Source organism: Nelumbo lutea, chromosome 3 (assembly GCF_056320005.1).
Source record: "Nelumbo lutea isolate HS-2025 chromosome 3, American lotus-T2T, whole genome shotgun sequence".
In the NCBI taxonomy this organism is placed as follows: Eukaryota; Viridiplantae; Streptophyta; class Magnoliopsida; order Proteales; family Nelumbonaceae; genus Nelumbo; species Nelumbo lutea.
Window position 1 is genome coordinate 34,122,648 of NC_142686.1, and position 13,642 is coordinate 34,136,289.

General features: G+C 36.1%; 1 protein-coding gene across 1 annotated transcript; it reads right to left on the reverse strand.

The window, feature by feature from the left end:
• Window positions 1–3,254: 3,254 nt before the first annotated feature.
• LOC148864155 (receptor-like protein EIX2) lies at window positions 3,255–12,305 on the reverse strand. Its single transcript, XM_088976301.1, has 2 exons — window positions 11,665–12,305; window positions 3,255–5,994 (listed from the first exon to the last, which is right to left on the reverse strand). Exons 1-2 carry the CDS (start codon window positions 12,303–12,305, stop codon window positions 3,276–3,278), a joined length of 3,360 nt encoding a protein of 1,119 aa, XP_088832427.1. The 3' UTR covers window positions 3,255–3,275.
• Window positions 12,306–13,642: the final 1,337 nt, after the last annotated feature.

Sequence of the window (13,642 nt, forward strand, 5' to 3'; positions counted from 1 at the left end):
TTTTTTTCATTTTATATGTATTTGTACCATACATATTTGTATTTATATTGTGATATATTTTGAAAGTACTTGGATACAATCATTACAAAAATCAAGAAACGTTGCAAATTGGACGATTTTCGGTGATGTTTCCAAATGTCACTGAAATTGGTTTACATATTTTTAGTTGTTCAAGTGGGTTCCAGTATTCGAGCGAGGATGGGATCGATCGATTGTTTTGATAAGAATCCCTTTCCCCTTCCTTTCCATTCCTTTTTTGTTGAAACTTTATTTTGTTCTGATCTATTGCTTTGGTTATCGGACCTGTAAAATGAGTTTGTATTGAACTTGACCTTTTCAAACAATACCACACCCTAGTATAGTTTGGACATTGACTGGTTTAAGAAGGGTTTTGGCAACAACTTGTTTATGAAAACTTAGCTCCCTATTGTGATTACTGCTATAAAGTTGGTTATTCGACCAATTAAGGTGCAAAAAATGGTAAAGGCAAGGCACTGATTGAGCAATATGCCCCCATTGTTAAACCCATGGCTTTCAAAATCGGATTGGACTGGATGATCAGACCGGAAAAACTGGGAACCGGTCAGGTGACTAGTTTTGTTTTACCCCAAAATCATTATTTTGCCAAAAAACCAATGATTTAGTCAATAAACCGTTGACTCAGGCAGTCAAATCATTCAAATCGTTTAACGGTTTTGGCCATTTTTTATTTTTAATTTTTTGTTAGAACGGATTATCTATTCGATTCGAATGGTCAGATTGTTTGACCCAGGAATCAGACCCTTGACCGATTCATTGTCCGGTTCAATTTTGAAAACCTTAGTTGAACCTAATGACAACAGTGAAAGCTTAGGTATTCATAATAATGTTTCTAAAAAGGCTATTCCTGTGTTGGCACCTAAGATTGTTATTGCGCACAATTAGACAAGTAATGATGTTTATAAAGATTCTTCTTAGAGTCAAGGTGAAATCTAAAATGTCGTCGCTAAGAAGACTACTCTTGTGATGGTGCCTAAAACTATTATTGCATAAGATGAGATAGGTAAAAATATTCACAAAGATTCTTCTGAGAATCAAGGGGAAATCCACAGTTAGGTTGGTGCTCATTGCTCAAGAACATCCTATGGTATAAAAATAATGCCTAGCACGATCTATAGGAATGGCGTATTTGAGGCCGATCCGACTGAGGATACTACTATTCCTAGGGAAAGTGGTTAAACTCTAAAGATTGATCTGATGCATTGTCAAAGTCTAAAGATGTTCAAAGAAATGACTACATAATGTCAAAAAAGGGACAGGAAGATCAAAACATGGAAAAAGATGATTCTTTATGGTAAAGAGATCACATCTGTGCCTCACAAGGGGCACCCGACAACGTTTCACAGCACATCCCCACTATGCATTGGGAATATCTCTCGATGATAATACCAGAATCGGTGATGTCATCATTTGGAAGATGTCCTAATACATGGTGGGGATATGCTGTGGGACGTTGTGGGGCGCAGACCTGAACTCTTATGTAAAGGAAGTTATGAGATAATTGTGGCCTAGTTATTCTCATTGAGGACAAACCCTACTCAAAATCAAGAAATCCACCTTGATGGAATTCTGTTAGGATGATCTGGTGATTAGAGTTGGTAAAAGAGTAAAAGAATGCAAGATCAAATTAGTAGCTCTCGTCATTACAAAGTAGAAAGAGGCTCCAAAGTGATATATACAATGGATAGATATGTAGCCACATCTACGAGGGAAATCAACCACAATATATAGTGAGAATCCAATTAAAAGTCATACATCCAGGGAAAAAAATGATCCAAATCAAGACTGGGTGAAGATGGGAAACATAAAAAACAAAAATAATCTTAAATCTAAGGTCTAGAAAGCAACTCCATTAGAACTAGTTTGGATATCATAAAAGACAAACAAAGGATAACATCCCTATAATTATTGATTTTGTTTTGTTTTTATATTTTTGTTTGTTTGTAGCAATGTTTTAAAAAATAACTTGGATTTGACTACCAGTTTCAGGGTCGATGGTTTGACCATCCGGTTCGAATGGATGGTTCATTCTGACAAATAAATTTAAAAATAAACAAAATAATTAAAAATAAAAAAATGGTCAAAACCGTTGATCGGATCAACGGTTCGATCACCCGGATCAATGGGTTGTTGACCTTTTTAACAGTTTTGACCAAAAACCAGATTTTGGGTAAAACAAACCGATTGCCTAAACGATTTTCTAGCCAAACGGTTCAACTGTCCGAGTCAACGGTAATTCAAAAACATTGGTTTATAGGGCTTTTGCTCCTTATATAGTCTTGAGGGTCATGTCTTATGCCCCCATTTTCATCATCATTAATAAAGTTCTTTCACTTTTTTTTTTTTTTTTTTTTGAGAGAGTAAATTTTAAAGTGACCAGTAGAAACACTGAAACAGCGAAGAAGATGGAATAGAGGGAGATGAGAAGCATTATTTGTAGAAGGAATAATAAAATGAGATAAGATGCATTATTTGTAGAATGAATAACAGAGGGAGATGATGACTTCATGGTAATGGCTCTGATATAATAATCTACACTGATTTTTTTTGAAAGCATAATCTACACTGGTAATTAATGGCTCTGATATCGCATTTGTTCTATAGTTGCAGCTTCATCTCCTCAATATGGTCCTATTTTTTCAATCTGTTTAAGAGGGATCGGTGGTCAATTTCAGATCAGCCTGAAATCTTTGGATGTTGGCCAAGAGTTCAGGGTGGTTCCAAGGTCAAGATTCTGTGGAATTGTATTCCTTTTGCGGTTTGCTGGGAAGTTTGGAAGGAAAGAAATAAAAGAATTTTTGAGAACATGGAAAAAAGTTGGGAAGAGGTGGTGGCTCGAATCAGTTCTTCAGTAATAGGTTGGCCGGGTTTTAATCATGCCAGATTTTCAAGGACTAAAGAAAGAATATTTTGGGGCAGACTTTTTGAATGCTTAGTTCTGGGTTTTTTTTTTTTTTTTGGATGTATTTTTATCAAGTCTGTTCTGTTTTGTTTGATTTGTTTCTTGGGGGTCGGGTGACCTCGACCTCTTGTCACCAATGAGATGTGTAAACCATTTTCAGTAACAAAATTTTTTCTTTATTTATCTTCAAAAAAAAAAAAAAAACTTTTGCTTATCACATTATTTATGGAGAAGTTACATGAGCTTCGAAACAATACAGAAACTAAGGATCCAAATACAAAAAAGAAAACAAATATTGGTTTGTTGCAGAATTTTACAATTTATGATTTCATCATCATCTGATCATACCACCATGAATATTTTGTTTCACTCTATCCAAGAATCGGAAGAATGTAAACCTCAATGACTTGATGAATAAAATAGGACCGAAGACTCCCCAAAAACCCATCACAAACCCCAAAACCATGGCAATGAAAAAAGTATCTGCAGCCACTCCTACTCCATTGTCATCTTTATCTCCTTCAGCTCCACCACCACCCGTTGGAATTTGGGACATATCATCTCCAGTGCAGCCTTTTGTGAGTGGAGATCCACAGAGTCCTTTGTTACCAAGAAAACTGGATGCAGTAAAACCTTGAATTTGTGTGCCAGATGGAATTCTTCCTGACAAATTATTATTTGACAAGTTCAAGTGACTCAAGAAGGTCAAATTGGACAAGCTCTGAGGAATAACACCAGAAAGTTGGTTTGATGAAAAGTCGAGGGATTCCAAAAATTCCATTTCACCAATCTTCTGTGGGATCCTTCCAACCAAATGGTTTAGTGAAAGATTGAGGGACCTTAACCCTAAAAGTCTTGTCAAATCTTCAGGGATCACACCAGATAAACTGTTGTCTGAGAGGTCCATGCTTGTTACAAGGGTGAGGGTTTTACTATAATAAAGTTCCATTCCTTTCATCACCAACGATGCTGTTTCTATGAAGTCCAGAAAACTGCTTACATAACCAATATAGCCACTTGACTTTTGATCAGAAGCCATGGCACTGAAGTTGTTAAAACACTGAGGTATGGATCCTGACAACTTGTTATGCGAAAGGTCCATGATTTGAAGATCACTGAGATGGCAAATTTCAAGCGGTATGCTACCATTGAACTTGTTTGAGCGTAGGCTAAGGACCATCAATTTTGGTAGGCTTTGTCCTATCCACACTGGTATCCTTCCAAAGAATTCATTCTGGCCAATGTTGATAAACAACAGTTCTGTGCAATTCTGCAGTGATGAAGGTAACTCTCCAATCAACCCATTGTTACGCAAGTGCAATGACTGGAGCTCGGTTAGAGAACCAAGGGATTTTGGAAGGTTCCCACTTAGGTTGTTATACCCCAGATTCAGCACATTCAGCGATTGCCAGTTCATCCAACAATCTGGAATCTCTCCTGACAGAAGATTGTTTGAGAGATCAAGATATTCCAGTAAATTTGGTTCACTGAACTGATTACAAAGGAAATGGGTGATAGACCCAGAAAACAAGTTGTTGGAAAGGTCGAGTTCAACTACACCAGAAGTGAAACGGGGTAGTAGTCCAGTAAAGCGATTGTGGCCTAAATATATTGCTGCACTATCAGCTTGTATTCTCGACAATCCTCTAAAGCTACCATGGATTTGGTTGTGAGACAGGTCTACAAAGAATATCTGAGAAGACAATTTCCAAAACCAATTTGGAATGGTATCTGAAATTCCTGTATCGGACAAGTTTAACCTACTGAAATCCTTCTGTGTTTGAAGCCATGCAGGGAACTGGGGCCCTAGTTTCCAAGATCCAACCTCTATGTTGAAGAGTTGGAAAGGTGGAACCCAACTGGTGCTCACATTCAATGACAACGGCACTGAAGATGCTTTCAAAGTTTTTAATCTGATGAGTCTGGCAAAATGATTTTCTGAGACAATACCCTGGAGGGGATTCCCAGAGATGTCTAAGAGTTCTAACCTTGAAAGGTTTCCAATGCTTTTTGGAATAGTTTCATTCAATTGATTCCACTCCAGGCGTAGTGACTCTAGACTGTTCGACATGCATCCAGATGAATTTCCCAGAAACCTAAATATTTCCCCGCTGAATCTATTCAGGGACAATATCAGAGTTCGTAAGTTACAAAGATTTGCCACCGTACTTGGGATGCTGCCTTTAAGGCTATTGTCATAAATACTCACCTCTGTGAGTGAAGTGAGGTTACCAATTCTGGGTGAAAGTGTACCCTGAAATTTATTGAAGTCAAGGATGAGATGTTCGAGACTAGTCAAGTCATATAGCCAATCTGGTATGGTGGAACCAAATTTATTCCAGGAAAGATCGAGGACGACGAGAGAAGTAAAATTAACAATGGAGAGTGGAGGAATGTTGGAGAGTTGACAGGAGGACAGATCTAGTTGGGATAAGTGAGGAAGCATATTTATTACCTGTAACCAATCGTGTGCCAGACGAAGATCCACAGAGTTCATGTCAAGGTATCGAAGACTGGAAAGACGAGAAACCCAGTGAAGATTGTCAGCATTTAATGCATTACAGAATCTGAGATCGAGATAACGCAAGCTAGTAAGGTTTCCAAGCTGAGGAGGAATCACACCGCCAAAACCCGAGTTGGAGAGGTTAAGGTATCTCAATTTCTGGAGTGAACCAAGGAAATCTGGAATTTGATTTCCTTCAAATTCGTTACCACTAAGATCCAAATACCTCAAGTGTTTCAGCTCTAGCAAATGATGGTTTATCTCACCACTCAGTGACCTTATTAGGATTGAGCCTCGAAGCTTGAGCTGAACAACATGCCCAGTTCTGTTGTCACAGCCTACTCCTTTCCATCTACAACAATCTTCTCTGTTGTTTAAATCCCAAGAGGAGAGCCAATTTGAAGGATCTTTGAAACCCTTTTTCAGGTTAAGAAGAGCTTTTCTCTCTGTGGTGCTGCAAACCAAGTTGGCAGTGCTGAAAGTCCCGTTGATGGCTGCCATGGAGAGCAACGAAAACAAGAGAAACACAGCCTCTGATGATCCGCCCATGCTGATTTGTTAAACATGCAGGCAACAACTGCTTGATATATAGTTGCAGCCAGGAATTCAATTCAACAGTTTGCGAGAGCTGTGGTTAACTTAATGCTCCTCAGAGGTAATTGGTATCAGATAATGAAACCATGATTTCATCTTTTATAGACCAAATTTTCTCGTTTCTGTATGATTTCCTTTTCCTTTAGACCAAACCATGAGTTCATCTTGCTTTCTTTCTTCCCGTCTATTGTGAGCATGACTTAGACCTTTTGTAATAATAAAAAAAAAAAAAAAGAAAAAGCATGAACTAGACCCATGAGACAAGGGTTCAACGATATTTTGTCCAAAAACTGAAAATAAGTCAAAGTTAGGGTATATTGTTGAAACCTTTGCAATCATCTCCCCTGAATAAAATAGTTGTAAGTAGATACAACTATTGGGACTGGTATATACAGAAAAACAATACAAGCTTTATAAACAATAAAAAATAGAGAATTTTAAGTTGAATCTTTACATTTGAGCGATTAATACTAAGGACAAATTTGAAAAATAATTCAATTTTAAAAAAGAGATAAAAAGAGTTTCGCCTAACAATTTATATGAAGCTAAAATTTGAAAAAATAAACATTTTGGTCAAAAGTAACTTCTTGGATATTTTGAATATTTTCATACCCTTTCTTAGAAGATTCTAATAAATTAATCTAGTTGATGGGAGGTGATTTCAATTACCAAAGCGAATTTCAGCAATTTACAATAAAAAATTAAAAAATAATAAATACTTCTATAATTAGGAAAAAAAAATCTTTGGGCCACTATTGGAACCCCAGCTTCTTCGATAGGTATGAAATGACAAGACTAATAACTAATTATGTTTCTCTGCCCATCGTTGACGCCCCCTAGCTAGTGTGGACAGGACACGATTGACCACGAGAAGAATCGAATCATTACTTAAAAATATTACCTGGTTCCCAAGAACATTGACCTGGTAAAAAATTTAATAAATGATACTATTATATTTTATAGGCAAATGGTAGTGTGTGAAATCACTGTTCGTTTCATATGATTTATATTGACATAAATTAAATAAGGTCGTCGTCATACTCGTTCGTAATGCTGAGTGAGGTCATACAGCAACTTGCATTGTCGATCATGGAGTCGTCATTACGTAGACGTAATGGTTTGGTTTTTATGACAAAACTTCACATCCCGAGAGTAATATTACTTGTATTCATTGCGGAAGGCTGGAAGAAGGGCAGAACGTGATACCAACCTTTATCCTATTTTAAGGCTCAGTTTGGACAGATGCAAATTTATATTATAGAATGCAAAATCTTTTGTTTTGTATATATTTGTACTGTATATGTTTGTATTTATATGTATTTGTACAAATACAAATATGTACAATTTTGGTGGAGTATAAATATATTTGTGCATATATTTGTACATATATTTGTATATATATTTGTACATATATTTGTATGTATTTGCACTCTAAGCTTAAGACTCAGTTTGGATGGAGTATAAATACTATTGGGAAATGGGGTTACTGAAACTTAGAAGAGAAGCTCTGAGGTGTGTCTGAAGACACTGTCTTTAGAACGTTATTTGCCCTCACTCAGTTTTTACTGAATTTGTTGTTGGGTTAAAGCAAATCTGTTCCCAAGATACAACAAAACCTTGAGCGAGAATCTGCAACCAACAAAGTAGTCTCTGAAAAACCTTCTATGAGATGATAGCAGACCACACAGAGAAAGAAAGAGAGAGAGAGAGAGATAGAATTTCGAAATTGTGTATGAGATGTCTGATTGATGCTCCTTAAATAATTTCTAAAGAGTTATGAAGAAAAGGAAAGTGTTGGTTCAGAGAAAGGCACCTTGAACAGTTAATGATTGTTAACTTTGAATTGTGCTTCTTGATCACACCTGATTGAATCGTGACCATTGATCACATCAATGGTCAGTATCACACTAAAACTAAAGCCGCGAATTGAGACTCTGAAGTGCAATAAGCATGGGAAGAGTTCTTGTGGGTAGGAGATCCAGATTTTGAAGTGCGAGCAAAGTGCACGTCATTGCACCACGCATACCCATGCGCGTGCATTGCGCAATACCAATCCTCCATACTCTCCTCTTCTATTTCCAAGTAGTGTAAATCAGCTTCTATTAAAAACTCAAAACAAAATTTGTAATTTTCCAATGCGGGACAAGTTCAAAACTGATTTTAGTAAGAGAAAAGTTTTTTAAAACAAATGTACAAGTGCAATTTCTCATTTAATTGACCAATCAAACCCATAGTGAGAATAAAATCCAAGAAATACAAATATATAGAATGCAAATCCTTATATTTTGTATAATTTTATATGTATTTGTACCATACATATTTGTATTTATATTGTGATATATTTTGAAATTACTTGGATACAATCATTACAAAAATCAAGAAACGTTGCATATTCGACGATTTTCGGTGATGTTTACAAATGTCACTGAAATTGGTTTACATATTTTTAGTTGTTCAAGTGGGTTCTGGTATTCGAGCCAGGATGGGATCGATTGATTGTTCAATCCCCTTCCTTTCCATTAATTTTTTGTTGAAACTTTATTTTGTTCTGATCTATTGCTTTGGCTACCGGACCTGTAAAATGAGTTTGTATTAAACTTGACCATTTCAAGCAATACCACACCCTAGTATAGTTTGGACGTGGACCAGTTTAAGAAGGGTTTTGGCAACAACTTGTTTATGAAAACTTAGTTCCCTATTGTGATAACTGCTATAAAGTTGGTTATTCGGCCAATTATGACTACAAATACAAGTTTAGATGTATGAAGGTGCAAAAAATTGTAAAGGCAAGGCAATGATTGAGCAATATGCCCCCATTGTTAAACCCATGGTTTTCAAAATCGGATTGGACTAGACGATCAGACTGGAAAAACTGGCAACCGGTCAGGTGACTGGTTCTGTTTTACCCCAAAATCATTATTTCGCCAAAAAACTATTGATTTAGTCAATAAACCGCTGACTCGGGCAGTCAAATCTTTCAAATCATTTAACGGTTTCGGCCACTTTTTATTTTTAATTTTTTGTTAGAACGGATTATCTATTCGATTCGAACGGTCAGACTGTTTGACCCTGGAATCAAACCCTTGACCAATTCATTATCCGGTTCAATTTTGAAAACCTTAGTTGAACCTAATGACAACGGTGAAAGCTTACGTATTCATAATAATGTTTCTAAAAAGGCTACTCCAGTGTTGGCACCTAAGATTGTTATTGCGCATAATTAGACAAGTAATGATGTTTATTAAGATTCTTCTTAGAGTCAAGGTGAAATCTAGAATGTCGTTGCTAAGAAGACTACTCTTGTGATGGTGCCTAAAACTATTATTGCATAAGTTGAGATAGGTAAAAATATTCACAAAGATTTTTCTGAGAATCAAGGGGAAATCAACAATCAGGTTGGTGCTCATTGCTCAAGAACATCCTATGGTATAAAAATAATGCCTAGCACGACCTATAGGAATGGCGTATTTGAGGTCCATCGGAGTGAGGATACTACTATTCCTAGGGAAGGTAGTTAAACTCTAAAGATTGATCTCATGCATTGTCAAAGTCTAAAGATGTTCAAAGAAATGACAACATAAAGCCAAAAAAGGGACAGGAAGATCAAAACATGGAAAAAGATGATTCTTTATGGTAAAGAGTTCACATCTGTGCCTCACAAGAGGCACCCGAAAACGTTTCACAGCACATCCCCACCGTGCATTGGGAATATCTCCCGATGATAATATCAGAATCGATGATGTCATCATTTGGAAGATGTCCTAATACATGGTGGGGATATACTGTGGGACGTTGTGGGGCACAGACCTGAACTCTTATGTAAAGGAAGTTATGAGATAATTGTGGCCTAGTTATTCTCATTGAGGACAAACCCTATTCAAAATTAAGAAATCCACCTTGATGGAATTCTGTTAGGATGATCTGGTGATTAGAGTTGGTAAACGAATGCAAGATCAAATTAGTAGCTCTCGTCATTACAAAGTAGAAAGAGGCTCCAAAGTGATATATACAATGGATAGATATGTAGCCACATCTACGAGGGAAATCAACCACAATATATAGTGAGAATCCAATTGAAAGTCGTACATCCAGGGAAAAAAATGATCCAAATCAAGACTGGGTGAAGATGGGAAACATGAAAAACAAAAATAATCTTAAATCTAAGAAGGTCTAGAAAACAACTCCATTAGAACTAGTTTGGATATCATAAAAGACAAACAATGGATATCATCCCTATAATTATTGATTTTGTTTTGTTTTTATTATTTGTTTGTAGCAATGTTTTAAAAAATAACTTGGATTTGACTACCGGTTTCTGGGTCGGTGGTTTGACCATCCGGTTAGAACGGATGATTCATTCTGACAAATAAATTTAAAAATAAACAAAATAATTAAAAAAAAATAGTCAAAACCGTTGATCGGATCAACGGTTTGATCACCCGGATCAATGAATTGTTGACCTTTTTAACGGTTTTGACCAAAAACTGGATTTTGGGTAAAACAAACCGATTACCTGAACAATTTTCGAACCAAATGGTTCAACTGTCCGAGTCAACGGTAATTCAAAAACATTGGTTTATATGGCTTTTGCTCCTTATATAGTCTTGAGGGTCAGGTCTTATGCCCCCTTTTTCATCATCATTAATAAAGTTCTTTCATTTTTTTTTTTTTTTTTTGAGAGAGTAAATTTTAAAGTGACCAGTAGAAACACTGAAACAGCGAAGAAGATGGAATAGAGGGAGATGAGAAGCATTATTTGTAGAAGGAATAATAAAATGAGATAAGATGCATTATTTGTAGAATGAATAACAGAGGGAGATGATGACTTCATGGTAATGGCTCTGATATAATAATCTACACTGATTTTTTTTGAAAGCATAATCTACACTGGTAATTAATGGCTCTGATATCGCATTTGTTCTATAGTTGCAGCTTCATCTCCTCAATATGGTCCTATTTTTTCAATCTGTTTAAGAGGGATCGGTGGTCAATTTCAGATCAGCCTGAAATCTTTGGATGTTGGCCAAGAGTTCAGGGTGGTACCAAGGTCAAGATTCTGTGGAATTGTATTCCTTTTGCGGTGTGCTGGGAAGTTTGGAAGGAAAGAAATAAAAGAATTTTTGAGAACATGGAAAAAAGTTGGGAAGAGGTGGTGGCTCGAATCAGTTCTTCAGTAATAGGTTGGCCGGGTTTTAATCATGCCAGATTTTCAAGGACTTAAGAAAGAATATTTTGGGGCAGACTTTTTGAATGCTTAGTTCTGGGTTGTTTTTTTTTTTTTTTGGATGTATTTTGATTAAGTCTGTTCTGTTTTGTTTGATTTGTTTCTTGGGGGTCGGGTGACCTCGACCTCTTGTCACCTATGAGATGTGTAAACCATTTTCAGTAACAAATTTTTTTTCTTTATTTATCTTCAAACAAAAAAAAAAAAACTTCTGCTTATCACATTATTTATGGAGAAGTTACATGAGCTTCGAAACAATACAGAAACTAAGGATCCAAATACAAAAAAGAAAACAAATATTGGTTTGTTGCAGAATTTTACAATTTATGATTTCATCATCATCTGATCATACCACCATGAATATTTTGTTTCACTCTATCCAAGAATCGGAAGAATGTAAACCTCAATGACTTGATGAATAAAATAGGACCGAAGATTCCCCAAAAACCCATCACAAACCCCAAAACCATGGCAATGAAAAAAGTATCTGCAGCCACTCCTACTCCATTGACATCTTTATCTCCTTCAGCTCCACCACCACCCGTTGGAATTTTGAACATATCATCTCCAGTGCAGCCTTTTGTGAGTGGAGATCCACAGAGTCCTTTGTTACCAAGAAAACTGGATGCAGTAAAACCTTGAATTTGTGTGCCAGATGGAATTCTTCCTGACAAATTATTATTTGACAAGTTCAAGTGATTCAAGAAGGTCAAATTGGACAAGCTCTGAGGAATAACACCAGAAAGTTGGTTTGATGAAAAGTCGAGGGATTCCAAAAATTCCATTTCACCAATCTTCTGTGGGATCCTTCCAACCAAATGGTTTAGTGAAAGATTGAGGGACCTTAACCCTAAAAGTCTTGTCAAATCTTCAGGGATCACACCAGATAAACTGTTGTCTGAGAGGTCCATGCTTGTTACAAGGGTGAGGGTTTTACTATAATAAAGTTCCATTCCTTTCATCACCAACGATGCTGTTTCTGTGAAGTTCAGAAAACTGCTTACATAACCAATATAGCCACTTGACTTTTGATCAGAAGCCATGGCACTGAAGTTGTTAAAACACTGAGGTATGGATCCTGACAACTTGTTATGGGAAAGGTCCATGATTTGAAGATCACTGAGATGACAAATTTCAAGCGGTATGCCACCATTGAACTTATTTGAGCGTAGGCTAAGGACCATCAATTTTGTTAGGAATGACTTATACAGAAAAACGATACAAGCTTTATAAACAATAAAAAAATAGAGAATTTTAAGTTGAATCTTTACATTTGAGCGATTGATATAAGGGCAAATTTGAAAAATAAATCAATGTTAGAAAACAGATAGAAAGGGTTTGGCCTAACAATTCATATGAAATGAAATTTTGAAAAAATAAACATTTTCAAAGTAACTGCATGAATATTTTGAATATTTTCATACCTTTTTTAGAAGATTCTAATAAAGGAGCCTATTTACAACTATACTAGGGTGATTTTAATTACCAAAGCAGATTTCAGCAATTTACCATAAAAAATTAAAAAATAATAAATACTTCTATAATTAGGAAAAAAATCTTTGGGCCACTATTGGAACCTCAGTTTCTTCAATAGGTATAAAATGACAAGACTAATAACTAATTATCCTTCTCTGCCCATCGTTGACGCCCCATGGCTAGTGTGGACAGGACGCGATGACCACGAGAAGAATCAAATCTTTACTTAAAATATTACCTGGTTCCCAAGAACATTGACCTGGTAAAAAATTTAATAAATGATACTATTATATTTTATAGACAAATGGTAGTGTGTGAAATCACTGTTTGTTTCATATGAGTTATATTGACATAAATTAAATAAGGTTTTGACACATATGTTATAACTATTAGTTTTTTTTATTTTTAATTTCTCTTCTCATGGGGTTTTGCGTCTCAATTGGAATGATTCCTCTCTCTCTAGAAAGATGCATGTTACAATTGGGTTGTCTAACAGAGGTTAAAAGTGGAATGAAATCAAAACTAAGACGAAGCCGGTCAGCACATGGATACAAAGTTGCCGTTGCTCTAGAAAACGGTGATACATCAGTGCCATGTCAAAAAAATGGTGTTTCAGAAAATGCGTATTTGTTTAGAACCATTTTTTCATAAAATGGTGCTCCAAGCCATATATTGGAAATTAAAAAGGTGTGATTTGGAATAATACGGAATTTGATGTTTTCTGGAGCTATAATTAATTGCTGCCAATAGAGACATGAGGTGGCAGTGATAGGGACATGACGTGGCACTAGATAATAATGATATGTATTAGTAATTCATAATGATGTGTATTAGGATGGCCACGAGTCGAGCTTCTCTCAAGCTATTTGATCTTAGCTTGTGACAAGTTTGGCTCGACTTAGTT